General features: G+C 41.2%; 1 protein-coding gene across 1 annotated transcript in view; it reads right to left on the bottom strand.

Annotated features, from left to right (window-relative positions):
- Positions 1 to 13282, bottom strand: part of LOC148346993 (medium-chain acyl-CoA ligase ACSF2, mitochondrial-like) — a 47581-nt gene extending 34299 nt beyond the window's left edge. The window contains exons 1-10 of the mRNA XM_088322906.1: positions 12867 to 13282; positions 9282 to 9477; positions 8308 to 8436; positions 8180 to 8233; positions 7999 to 8117; positions 7292 to 7454; positions 5136 to 5231; positions 4907 to 5058; positions 4732 to 4823; positions 557 to 633 (exon numbers count right to left, since the gene is read on the bottom strand). Coding sequence (XP_088179032.1) covers positions 557 to 633; positions 4732 to 4823; positions 4907 to 5058; positions 5136 to 5231; positions 7292 to 7454; positions 7999 to 8117; positions 8180 to 8233; positions 8308 to 8436; positions 9282 to 9477; positions 12867 to 12973 — 1185 coding nt within the window. The 5' untranslated portion in view covers positions 12974 to 13282. The remainder of the gene's footprint in view (positions 1 to 556; positions 634 to 4731; positions 4824 to 4906; positions 5059 to 5135; positions 5232 to 7291; positions 7455 to 7998; positions 8118 to 8179; positions 8234 to 8307; positions 8437 to 9281; positions 9478 to 12866) is intronic.
- Between the last annotated feature and the right edge of the window lie 48 nt (positions 13283 to 13330).

Raw genomic sequence — 13330 nt, 5'->3', positions numbered from 1 at the left:
GCGATAATGGAAATAGTGTTTGTTGCCACAAAATACAAACGTTGTTTTAAAAATGGCGTTGAGGACGAACTGAACCTTTCTCTATTACCCTCTCTGAACAATCACTGGTCAGCAGTGCCCTGACGGAGCACACGAATTGTTGGTCAGCAGTGATGCACGTGACTTTTTAAAGCCTCCTGTCTGGGGTAGAGAACCTCAACAGAGAGGGTACTTAAGGCCGGCCTCCCAAGGAATAAGAACCGGTTACTTTTTTATGATGGAAAACCCAAAAAAGCATGTAGTGGAAAAGGGGCTAAACACACACAAAAGTAACCAACATTACACTATGAATGGGATAGCATATGCGCTGCCAGTTTTCTTTGGATGGGCAGAGCGTGTCCGTGGGTGGGCACAGCCCCTGCCTTTCTCACACTCGACAATGGTACGCATTTTACTAATACTTATTCTTTTTCACCAATTTGATCAAATGAGACGATTGCCTGTGGCACAATTAGCAAAGGTCTTATAGCAAACTGATTGAGAAACACTGCACTAAGTCATTTAACCTGCGACTAACCATGATTTCCTTGATGCCCATAGTGGAGATGACAGTCCGAACCAGTTCAGCCGGGCATGGCGAGCCAGCAATGATTCCTGCACAGTGAAATTGAATTTTAAAACTACACCAGTGAATAGATATTACTTTCTACAAAGTGTAAAATGTCCACATAACGTAGACTTGCACATTCAGAGTCAATTGTACTTTACAAAGAGTTAATATTTCACACAACACTAAGGAGAGTTAGTCAAGTTTATACTAAGTGAAAAATCACACCCTTGGTATTATCAAAATTCAACACTAAGAGTTCAGAGTAAATCAATATCTTGCGCAGTGTAAATCAAATTTAACATTACTCAACACAAAGATAGTACACCTTTTTTATAGCCAAACTCGAACACAATTTAAGGACTTTCAAAGCCAATTTTTCAATTTCTCCAGTATCGGGAAAAGAAAAAAACCTGGGGTTAATCATGTATTTTGCTGGGCCACAAATATTTCAGCGAATTAAGATATTCCATCAAGCATGTGCATTTATCAAGACAAATAACTTTTAGATCTTGAGTAATTCGCGAATATATTTGTTTTTGAGACAAATCTTCTATATGGGTTGGGTGAAAATCTAATATATAGCTTGTCTTTTCAGTTGCAGGAAGTTCTTCACATTACAATTTGCAACTGGTAAGCACTACCTTACATTTTTGCAGGGCCCATAGGGGGCTGTGATGATTTATAGGAAAATGCGTTCAAACTCATGCCAGTTGCAGTTATTCACAAGGGAAGAAGAAATGCAATGGCAAAGCAAATCCACCAGAAAGCAGTGTTGACATCTTTTTTTTTTTAGAGAAACATGGCAACAATTCAACACTTCCCCAAAAATTCGAGAATTGTTAAACACAACATTAAAATTCAAGCATTTAAGGATTTCAGGTACTTGCACGTCCCCTGTTAATAACTACCTACTGTTGTTGCATTAACTCTTAAATTAATATGTAAGAATGACATTGAGAACTCTATTTTTCTCCCCAACAGTTATTGTGTTCCTTATTACTCTGTCCATTGTTGGAAGAACACCAGAGGAGTTAAAAGACTTGCATATTTATTTCAATCCAAACCATATTTAACTCTGGTAAATTTACATTTTGCGCGTGCACATAGAGACATATGCAAATCAAGACGCAGCCACACAGGAATTACAGGTTGATTTGAAATATGGAGGGTAAAGACACAACTTTAAGCACACATACATTTTTCAGTAGTTAATAAAAGGGACTTTTTTAAACCATTGTTACAAATGTATTATGATAACTATAGTAATCCATTTGATTTATGTAGCGTTTTATGGACACTAAAATACACTCTACATAGGATGCGTTTTTCCTTCACTCACAAATTCACAATTTGGCGGCAGATGGCTACATAGGTGGCCACAGTTGCCCAGGCTGTGACCAATGCTTTAAAGCAGGAGTGTCAAACAGGCGCCTCGCGGGCCGGATCAACAACGCTCAGAGAAGCGCAAGAGAAAAACAAGCTGCAGGTTGAAATATATCCAATTGATGTTGCCAAAGCCAGGTGTCTCTCACAAATGCTCTACTTGTATGTCTCTCTCTCTCTCCCTCTCTCTTTCTTTCTTTCTTTATTCTTCTTTGTCTCTTTCTACCTTCTTTTGCTCGCTCTCTCTCTCTCTCACACATTCTTTCCTCTTCCCTCTTTCTCCCCTTCTCTTTTCTCTCCTTCTCTCTTTCCACTTCTCTTTGGATTTCGTTCTTTCTCTCTCTTTATTTCCCATTCTCTCACTATTTCTCTTTTTATCTCTTGTTTCTCACACACTCTCTCCTTTCTTTGTCTCCCTCTCTTTCTCTTATTTCTTTCTCTCTTTTTTTCTTTCTCTCTAATACACTAGTCCGGCCCCCGAGACAATATTTGTTCTATCATGTGGCCCCCGAGTTAAAATGAGTTTGACACCCCTGCTTCAAAGCAATAGTGTGCATTACTTGACCACTAGATGTTGCTGTATGGTTTAGTGCAGCCATCACAAATATCAGGCCCGTTAAAAGATTTAATCCGGCCCGCCACAAACTTCTGAGTGTGTCAAAAAAAGAAGCGATCTTCTAGGTAATTTTGATAAAAAGTTATCATTTTTAAAATAAACCAAATGCTCTCTTTGGTCGCTAGAGGGCGGTGTTGAGTTTGTATAGCATAGTGATTTGGTTCAGGCATAAAACTGCTTTCACTCAACTGTTAAAATAAATGTGTTGTGTTTGGTAAAAAACTCTCATCATCCGAGATTACAATATGTAGGGTAGGTTACTAAAATAGGCACAATGACTAAGCAATATACGATAAAAAAACTAAAAATTTGGAGTTGACATTCTTTTACTGATCCTGCTCGCCTCAGAACAGAAAGTCTGGATTCAGCCCCGCAGCTAAACTGAGTTTGACATACCTGGTTTTGTGCGACGAAAAGCAAGTGCTAAAAAGCACATGGGAAAGAAAACAGACTATGGCGACTAGAAGTAACCTTAGCGTTTTTGAGCCCAGCCTTTTTGAGGTTTTTGGGTACCCATAGCAGCAAGATGGCGGACATTGATGTCAACTCCTTTTCTGTAAGGTCCATGTTATGTAAAATAGATACAAATTTCTACGAGGATTTAAATAAAACGGAGTCCTCTTTTGGAAATCAAAGGTAATCAGAAGTCCACAAACCGCTTAAAAATGCGACAAATGTTATGACAGTATTGTAGAACAAAGCCCCCTTGCTACTTTGCGCTTAAATTATCGCTGGTTCACTCAATTCTTTAATTGAATTGATTTTGTCTTTATTGTCATTGATATCATTGTATGTGCAGACAGCAGGGACAGTTTAAGGAGGGCTCTCAGTGTTGGATGGGTGGGACGGTCCATGTGCACGACTATGATAGGCTGGTGCATGCTGACAGGCAGGTACAAAATTGGCTGCATCCCAAAACAAACTGCAGCATAGCGCCAGATAGCTTATACCAGCTCGTTACATTGAAAATTAATTTATCAATAAAATCGGGCTCTGATGAAAGTCAGAGAAGTGCAATGAAATGGGGATCAGCAGCACTCCGGGTGCTCCATGGATTGTTATCGTGTTCTAGAAAATACTGGGGCGGCGTCAAGGAAAAGGCAAGAGTGGTTCGGCTTACTTCTACTGCTAGGCTAACAACTCTCCTAAGCCACCGTTGCGAACCCTGCATTCTGCCAACGCCAGGTCCATTAGCCATGAAATGGATGAGCTGGAGCTACAACTCATGGAAAACTGCCACATTTGAGACAAATTTTTTTCAATCATCGCGGCGATCCGGCACAATTCAAAGACACCCCACGCTCTCTAAAATTGCTTTTGTACACTGAAAGGAGAAGCCCTCCATTTTCGTTTTACTTTTGTATAATGACAATAAAACCATTAATTTAATCGCAACTATGAACAGACGACACTGGAGAAGAGCCTAAATTGGGCTGATGTCATCTAAACTGCAGAAATGCAATGAAGGGGGGGGCGTGGCACAGGCGCTCACCTTGTTTCGTCAGGCTCTTGTAACTTACTCTTGGTGCACGTCCTATCCCACTTAATAAGCATTTTTTCGTGAAAAACTTAATTTGTCCCAGGTTTTACATATTATATTGTTGTTTGAGAGTAAGGAGAAGGATATGAAAAGAAGCATTTTTTGAAATACTGTATATTTTTAAACATCTGATGATTTCTAAATAGATTAACAAACGATTGTTATAATCATTAAAGACATGATCATTTGTTCATATGATTAATTGAAGAGGCGTCCAATGTTATTTTGGGGACGGGTCTCTTATAAGCCTTTAACCTGTAATCCCTTTTTTCTTTTCAGGTGATTTGTTCATTCTGTTATGTGTCATTTGTTGCAACATGACTGAAAAGAAAAAAGAAAAGAATAATACAAATACAAATTATGTGTTGTGTGTTATTGTTTGTAGGTCTATGGTTGTCATTTTGTTACAGCCATATACTCTCAGTCGGTAATTACGTCATATCAGGGTAAATCTAACCCTCGGGGAATTTTATGAAGGGGCGACGCTACTTTGTGAATTTTCACAGTTCGCCAAATTTTCACTATTCGCGGGTGGTTCTGGTCCCCATTAACCACGAAAACCGAGGGATCTCTGTACTGTTATAGACATCATCAGCCGCTCACCTGATACCATAGACGAAAGGTCGTATTGCCGAACGTCAGGCTGACTTGCCATGTCCACGTACATGGTGGGGGTCCCATAAACAAAGGTGCACCTGCGAAACGAAAGAACGTTTTGTCTCTTTGCCACTTTCGCATGGCTGACCTATCGCCAAGGCCGTGACGCCGGCGGACTTACTTCTCGTTCTGCATGGCCTCCAGGTTGTCCTTGCCGCTATACCAGGGCGATGGAAAAACCAGTGTGACACCGTGGACTGCCATACAGATGCCGCCGCCCACTGAGCCAAAGCAGTGGTAGAGCGGCACGGGCAGGCAGATGCGCGTGGCAGGCTGCGTACGACAAACAAATGGCAGATGGGGACAGAGCAGTAGGCTGTCAACGTTCAAGCTCCTTGCCGGTATCTCACCCGCCAATGGAAGCCCACACGCCTGCCCACGAAGAAAGCGTTGTTCAGCACATTGTTATGTGTCAGCGTGGCGCCTTTGGGACGACCTGTCGTTCCCTATGAACAGATTGATGCGACACTTCAGTGGTACCAAGTAAGACACTACTAAGGCTGCATGGTTAACAGAAATCTAATCAATGTTGCGCTGTGACGTAGTGTTGGGGTTGGACGTAATCGATCACAAGACACTGAGTTTGTTTTTCAAGAATTTACAGGTTTTTATTTTGAGTGATTGAGTTTTTGGCCAACGAGAATTTTCACAATTTGGGTTTTAACGGTAGTGGCCAATCAGAGGGAAGTGTGTGTTGGGTAGGTGTGACTGTGTGCATGTCTGTGATAGGCTGGTGTATGCGATCAGTCAAACAGCAGTGGTAAGCGTCACGAAAACAAAAGCAACAGCTAGTAGCTTTAGCGGCTCGTTACATTGAAAAAAAATTCATCAATTAAAACGGACCTGGAGAATAGTCAGAAGAGCGCAAAGAAATCGTGACCACCAGGAATCAACTGAGACGGAGCTGGGAGTGAAAGCAATAGCAAGGCTTCAAAGCTACTGCTACGGCTAGGCTAACAACTCCTGCCGAGCCTGGCTAGACACCAACGGCAGATCCATTAGCTGTTAAACTGATGACCTGGAGCTTCAATTTGCAGGAAACCGCTACCTTTGGGACGGTTGTGTTTTTGCCATCGCGGAGACGTTCCTGAAGTTACCCGATGCTAGCATGCAGTTAGCCACCTGCTCTCTAAATTGCTTTCTTTCTCCGTAAAGAGAAGCCCTCCAATACTGGTCTGAAAAATAGCTTCTTTTTTTTTTATCAAAAATCATGCACCCCTAATCACTAAGACAATATTTCAGACGGTGGACTCAGAAACTTTCACATACTGCCACCTAAAATCTCCTAATGCGATCTGGATTCCCAACATTTGAATCATGAGGATCTAATTTTCATACAGCTGTAAATAACATTAGCGGTCAAGAGGATTCCATTTTCATACAGCCGGCATTGTTGCCTGTCCAGGAATCAAGTGTTACCACATTCATGCAGGTGGGTGTGACCTGATGAGGTCGGATCAGGTGAGAGTTAAAACTTTCTTGTCATTATCAGTACATTAAGACTTAAAGCTTGACTGTAGTGTATCTGCATTAGAACCTTGCTATTATCATTAAACGTCCATCACTGCCAGATTATGTCCTCTTTCTTGGACTCTTTTTTTTTTTTTTACGGGACATAGACCATTATTCGCCTGTACTTTTCAGACTAATGACTTTCATTACACAACTTTTTTATGATGTTATTGGAAACCATTTTGTACCACACAAACTGTCATGTTCTTGCACTTTGGTTCTGGTGTTTCTGTAGGTTCCCTCTCTCTCCCTCTATCTCCTTTCGCACCACCCGAGTGGGCAGCCAAGAAACTCATGACTCGGCTTTTGAGGAGCATGAGCTGTCCAACAACGTGCTTGATGTCGCACATTCAAATGATATACACAGGGATGTGATTGACGTGAGGAGAAAAAGTCTGAAACCTAGCTGGGGGTTTGGGGGCCGCAGCCCCCCCAGGGGGTCCAGGGCGTAGCCCGGTGAGGGGGCGCAGGGGGGGCGACCCCCCCCCGAAGCTCCTGGGTTTTAAGCAATTTACTTGTCCAAAACTATGCTTAAATTTATCATTTAAGTAAAATCTTTAGAATATTTAAAAAACAAAATAATTTGCCCACATAACTGATTTTTTTGTAAATACTGCAAGGTAAGTTCAAAAGCAGTTCAGTCCCTGCAGCTTGTGCAACAATGCGGACAATTTTTCTAACGGCCGCCAGGGTGCGCCAGAGCAATAAAGGTAAGAGTGAGACAGTCGGATTTGAATTTGTTTGCTACGCAAGTGAAAAAGTGAAAGTGAAAAAGTCGGAATTCCGACTATAGTCGGAAAAATCACATCCCTGTATACAAAAAATATAACATGTCACAGGAGAAAGTTTTAGTGGCTCCATCAATATTCTGCTTCCCATTAATTTCCCTTCGGGGATGAACAAAGTATCTATCTATCTATCTATCTATCTATTTAACCAGCTGGCAGGCAGCACCAATTTCAATTACGATAAGTAGCATTCATGTGCAACCTACCGATGTGAAAAGAATGTTGATAGGATCATCAGGGGAGAGTTTGCTCTGATGCTCATGCAGCTGGCGCATGGCGCGCCCGTCCCCTGCCTGCATCACGTCATCTAGGTGGAAAGTTCCGGGGGGGTTGCCGTCCAGGACGATGACGCATCGCAGGTCGGGAAGTCTGCAGAGACAAGAGTACCAGGTCAATTGTCCACAGGCAAAATTTGGCTGGCAAGGCTGTCACGTTCCTACACTCCGGTTCCTGCGTCACTGTAGGTTAACCTTCTATCTCCTTTGACCTAACATTAATTGGCCACTCTTCCCTTCTCACAGCTGCGGTCACTTGGCCTGATTTCCCTCCTATCACAACTCTCCCTCGTCACTGCTCACTGTTCAAACACTCTTTCCCCTTGGCTCTGAACTAGTTCATTGGCTTCCTTGTCACAACCCAAGTACTCTTTTCTGTCTTCCGTTATTCCAGTCTACCGAAGCCTTGACGAACTCTTGGACTGTCGCCTTCGCTGATTGGGTTTACTGGAACACCAAGCCCTCACCATTGCCTCTTGGGCCAAGATTGTTGCCTCGCTACATAGGTCCCTGTGTACCAAACCCTGTGTAATAAACCCTGCCTCAATAAAAGACCACTGTTACTGTACTAATCTGTGTTTCTGCACTGTGTTTTCGCACCACACCAATGGTTCTTGACAGTTGACTGCTCATCCTACCGTTGGCAGTGGATGTTGCCGGGGGGGCATGTCTCCATCTCCGGGCAGATTTCACTAAGCATTTCGCAGTACTGTTGTGTCTTGAACGCCTCAGGACACACCACTGCTTTACAGCCTACCTGCATGCACATACAACATTACACACCTAGGTGATCACATACACTCCTATACCCTAGCTTACCTTTCTGAGCGCAAACTCTGCCTCCTCTACTTGATAGGCGGGGTTGATGGAAACCTGCATCCATGCAAGAAGAAGTTAGAGTAGGGCGCAAATTTTTTTCCCTGCATTATGCAGTGAGCAGCACCCACCAAGATGATTCCTGCCTTGGCCGTGGCAAACTGCATGAGCAGCCACTCGTAGGTGTTTGGTCCCCACATGCCAAGGCGCTCTCCCGGCTGCATGCCCACCGCCAGCAGACCTGCGGCGGCACGCTCCACCTGAAATTGAGCATGTAACTGTAAGCACAGGCCAGCCAATGGCTGGCCAAAAAGACTCATGGCACTAAAAAAATTCTGCAGTCCTTAAGCACACACGCAGGCAGGCATGCTATCAAAACAAAAACTAAAGGACAATTATTTTCTTGTCAGACCCCAGTTTTGGATATATAGTGATATTTTGACAGAAAAACTTCTTGAGATATAGAAAATTAGAGATGTCTTTCAAACAATAATCCTGTTACAAGAATTTCCAATAGCTACCACTAGAGACCGCTCACGACCAGCATTAGCTTGTCCCAGCGCTGGGTAGGGCCTTGTAGTCATTATATTATCATAAGATTTTTCTTATTACTGTATTTTAATATTCATTTACTATTTGAATGTCTTTTAGTGATCAGGAATATGTGTTTTAAAGCTATTTATGGTTAATTTGGATGCCTCTGTGAAGGGATTTAGAAATCTTTCTCACGTGCTTTATCCAGCCTAACAGGACATTTGTGCCATAAATACTGATGCCGTTCCCACCAGCCAGTGCCTGATTCCTGACTCTTTGACGCCCATATAGTGCCAACAAAATACTTCTTATATTCCACTGAGTTTTGGAGTGTATTTGTGTTGCCTATTTTATCCTTTCCTCCCAGTGTGGAGCGCTTTTTGTTATTTTTCTTTACCCCCAAAAAAAGCTGCCAGCTTCACTTGCGTTTTTGCATTTGGATCCTTTAAGCCAAACCCTAAAACAAATCTGCTGATTGAAATTTTGCCCTGTTAGTAGGTGACATTTGGCTCCTCAGCTTGTTGGCCAAAGGTCAGCATCTGGGCGGCCCAAAAGATAAGCATGCACTCACGTCTTGGTGGAACTGCGCAAAGGTTTTGCGCACACCGTCCCGTACAAAGACGGCAGCCTCGCGGTCTGGCCAGGCGTCAGCTGCCCGCATCAGCGTATCACCAATAGTGGCGTTGAGCAGTGAGAAGGACGACGTTCCGTGAACGTAGCTGTTGGTCAGCGTGGGAATAATTGGTGGGGCGTCCACATGGATGGAGCTGCAAACCAAAAAACACAGTACATTTCAGTTCTGCCTCTAAAATGCTTTTCTCTCTCCTGGTTGAGAATAGTATCAGAATTCCAGCTCTTTTTAGAGAACCGGCACTTTCAGCTTGGCTTACTGAAAATAGCCAGCTCTTTCGGCTCACAAAACGTTCTTCAGATTTTTTTGTTTTTAATGATGAATAACCAATAATAATGAAATTTTATGCACCAAATGAAATATATTTTTTAATATTATGCTTCTATATTATATACCTTTATTGTTTCAATGAACTGGGACTTTAATCTCATTTAAACGTTCTAATTGTTTATACTAAACAGACAACACAAACATGATGCCACTTATATTGATCAGTCACAGGCACCTTCAAGAGAGAGCGAGAGAGGAGAGAGAAAAAGAGATAATGCTCATGGGCACGACCCATAGAGGGTGACTATTCTTCGGAGGACATTGCCAAACAAACTAATACCAGCTGCCGCTAATTACGAGGGAAGAAATGTAATGGCATTTTTAAGCAGACTTGTGAAACGTGGAAACAATATCAAGCATTTACAAGCAGACTTGTTGTGAAACGTAGAGACAATATCAAGCACTTCACCCAAAACTCAAGTACATAACATTAAAATTCAAACAATTTCAGGGGTTTTAAGGACCTGTATAAACCGTAAAAAGAGGAGAAAGTGCAATACAGATGAAAGAAAGAATGTAAAAGAAATTGGACTAAGAAGGAAAAGGGGCCAAATGTCCAAAGGAGAGTTAATTTTCTAGCAAAGACAGTAGGAGCCCAATCAGTTCCTCAAGGCTGAGGCTCCTTCTAAATGCCAATCTTCAGTAAAGACTGCTGATCTTTTTCTTTTACACATTTTAATTAATATTATTTGCATGTTTTCAGGGGTTTCTGTGTTGTTTTAGACTAAATTGTTTAAAAGTTGTAAATAGTTATATTTTGTGTATTTCATATTTTATTTATAGCACTGAAGAGTTGGTATTTTTAATTTATATTTTGTCATTTTCTGGGATTCTATGTTTTTTTTTTTTACTTTTAACTTGTTCAGTGTGTAAAAGCTGTGTATTTCATGAATTTTTTGGGGTAAATCTATGAATATTTCAATTTATATTTTGTGTGTTTTTCATGGATCCTGTGTTTAACTTTAAATTTGTTGCGTTAAAAAAAGCTTTATTTATATTAACTGTGTTCTTGAATTTCCTAAAAAGTAACTATTTTAAACTTACATTTTATTGTGTTTGGTGTTTTTCAAGGATTCCGTGTCGCTTGACTTTAAAGCTGCTTAGTAAAAAAACTTGAAAATTTAAATTAGTTAAAAGTTCACTGTAGACTGAAAAGAGGGGACAGCCATACTAGCGCCCCGTGATCAAACTCACGCAAGAGATTTTGCCTTTGGGCTGACCGTAGCAAAAGTACTTTCTTTGTATTGTGGAAACCGCTGTCGTTTAGCGATTAAAAGTATCATGTTTCAATGAAGCTCAACATTGCTCATAGTTCACATGAAATGTAATGTATACTTTTGCTTTTATATGTATTGTAAAATGTATAACCTATTTTATCGATAGGTCTTTAGAATGCAAAACTAAATAAATGTAAATTAAATTAGTATTATCACTATGATTACTATACAAGTACCGGTAAATGTTGGAATTTTGACTTTTTAGCACCATTTATTTTTTGTGTAATTTAAGCATTGGGCATTTAATTAACATCAATGAATTTGACTCCAGTACAGCAGTACAGTTTTACTTCTTTTTTACAAAAGCGTCATAGGACTAAACTAGCAATGAAGAAACGACTAACTTCAATTGAGCCATTACAATCAGCCTATTGCATTTTGTAATTGTATTATTATTATTATCATTTAAATGTGGTGTACGTAACTTTATTAATCTTTTAATACTGTACTTTCTGACGCCACCCTCTGGCTGAAGTCATCATTGCAACCTCTGTCAAGCTGCTTTTGTTGCGCGTGCAAGTATGTGACATTTTTTACAAAGAGTTAATATTTCACACAACACTAAGGAGAGTTAGTCAAGTTTATACTAAGTGAAAAATCACACCCTTGGTATTATCAAAATTCAACACTAAGAGTTCAGAGTAAATCAATATCTTGCGCAGTGTAAATCAAATTTAAGATAAACTCTTCTTTTTTCATCTTTTTGGGGTCCGGCGTTGGCTTTTGGACTGTCCACCATTTCCGTCCTAGAATAAAAGAAAACCGCAAGCACCCGCACAAAAAACTACTCTCCTCCCTCTTGACTATCAGTCATTAACTGCTTCACATGTCTCGCCCTCTTTTTTACAGTACTGTACTTTGTTTTTATTTTGTTGTTTTTACCGTATTGATATCACTGTTTTATATTCTGTGTACAGCGACCCGAAAGGCACTTTGAAATAAAACTGTCAAGAACCAGAACAGGATCAAGACCAAACGCGTGACGTTACTCACACAAGCCTTTCATTTTACGGGAAATTGGGAGTCATGCACGTTAGGCAGCAGTCTGGCGTGAAATGATAGGCAACTGGTATCGATCTCGTCGTTCTCTGGTTTCCTGAGTTTATATCGGACAGGATGGGACAGACAGGATAGATAATGAAACAGGATATCGAAAAAAACGGGACAAACTAGACGGGAACGAAAACTGGAGAAAATAATAAACAGGACAAAAATAGACGGAAACAAAACTGGAAACCAAAATTAAACAGGACAAAATAAACGGGAACAATACAGCTATAGTATAGCCTTTAATCACAAGAAGAATAGCCGCTATACAAATATTCAAGACTTAACCACGGTGAAATCAAACGATAAGATCCTTTATAACCAAACTGCTAGCACTCTCTAGTGGACAACATTAGAGTATCAACTTTCTCTGCGAATGTGGTTCGTGCCACCTCGTCGGACAAACGAAAAAAAAATTAAGCTTTAAAGACTGAGCATATTGACCCGGATTAACCCCCAAAATGGAAAACCTCCAACAGTTAGGCGGACTGGTCGGAGGCCAGCCCATTTCACGGTCTCAATGGACTGGAAGCCGTCGCAGCCCGCATATAGATAAAGATCCAAATACTCGCTTCACATAGATAACGGAATGTGGTCAGGAGAGCCAACAGGAAACCAGGCGTCCGGGTTCAAACTGGTTGTAACTACGGTCTGAGGACACACAACGCAATGGGGCGTGATTACAGTTTTCTTTTCTCAATTTCTGTGATTGTTTTTATTTTAATACTTAAATTTTAATTTTACACTATCGGGTGTTCGTGCATCGCGTGCACATTTTACCACAACAGGGTGCAGCCTTATAAAACCAAGTGAGTTTTGGATTTGTTTAATTAGAATCGTGCAGAATTTCGAACTGTAAAATGACACTTACCGACTGCTCACTGCGAGTTCCCACGCGCATGCGCGAGCACTTTTTCCCATACAAAGAGCTGCAGCATTGCCGAGGAAAAACCTCCTGTAAAAGATGTTCACGATCATGGTGACTGCCTGGAGGAGAACCGCGAGTGGAAGAAACACGACGGAACTCGAGTAAAAACAGGTGTGCGATCTGCGGGAGGTGGATCACGCGCTCAAGTTTCCTTCTCTGCACAATAAAAGAATATGGAAAGGAGGCAAAGGGGGAGGGACACGGGGAGGAAGGCTGAACGCTTTGGGTGTACATTACTCAGTTTCAAATATACTTTTGCTAATACTATTTTTCGGGTAAACTGAAACATTTTCAAACCAAGCCCCAGGCCTCCCTTAGCACAAGATCAGTCAACAATTTCAGTCCTCAAACCAGGAGTGTCAAACTCATTTTAGATTGAGGGGGCCCACATGGTAAAGAAAACATTC

This window comes from Urocampus carinirostris, chromosome 19, assembly GCF_059441175.1.
Source record: "Urocampus carinirostris isolate Australia breed hairy pipefish chromosome 19, RoL_Ucar_1.0, whole genome shotgun sequence".
Taxonomy (NCBI): Eukaryota; Metazoa; Chordata; class Actinopteri; order Syngnathiformes; family Syngnathidae; genus Urocampus; species Urocampus carinirostris.
Note: the sequence above shows the minus strand (reverse complement) of the source record. Positions and strands in the feature narration are given on the sequence as shown.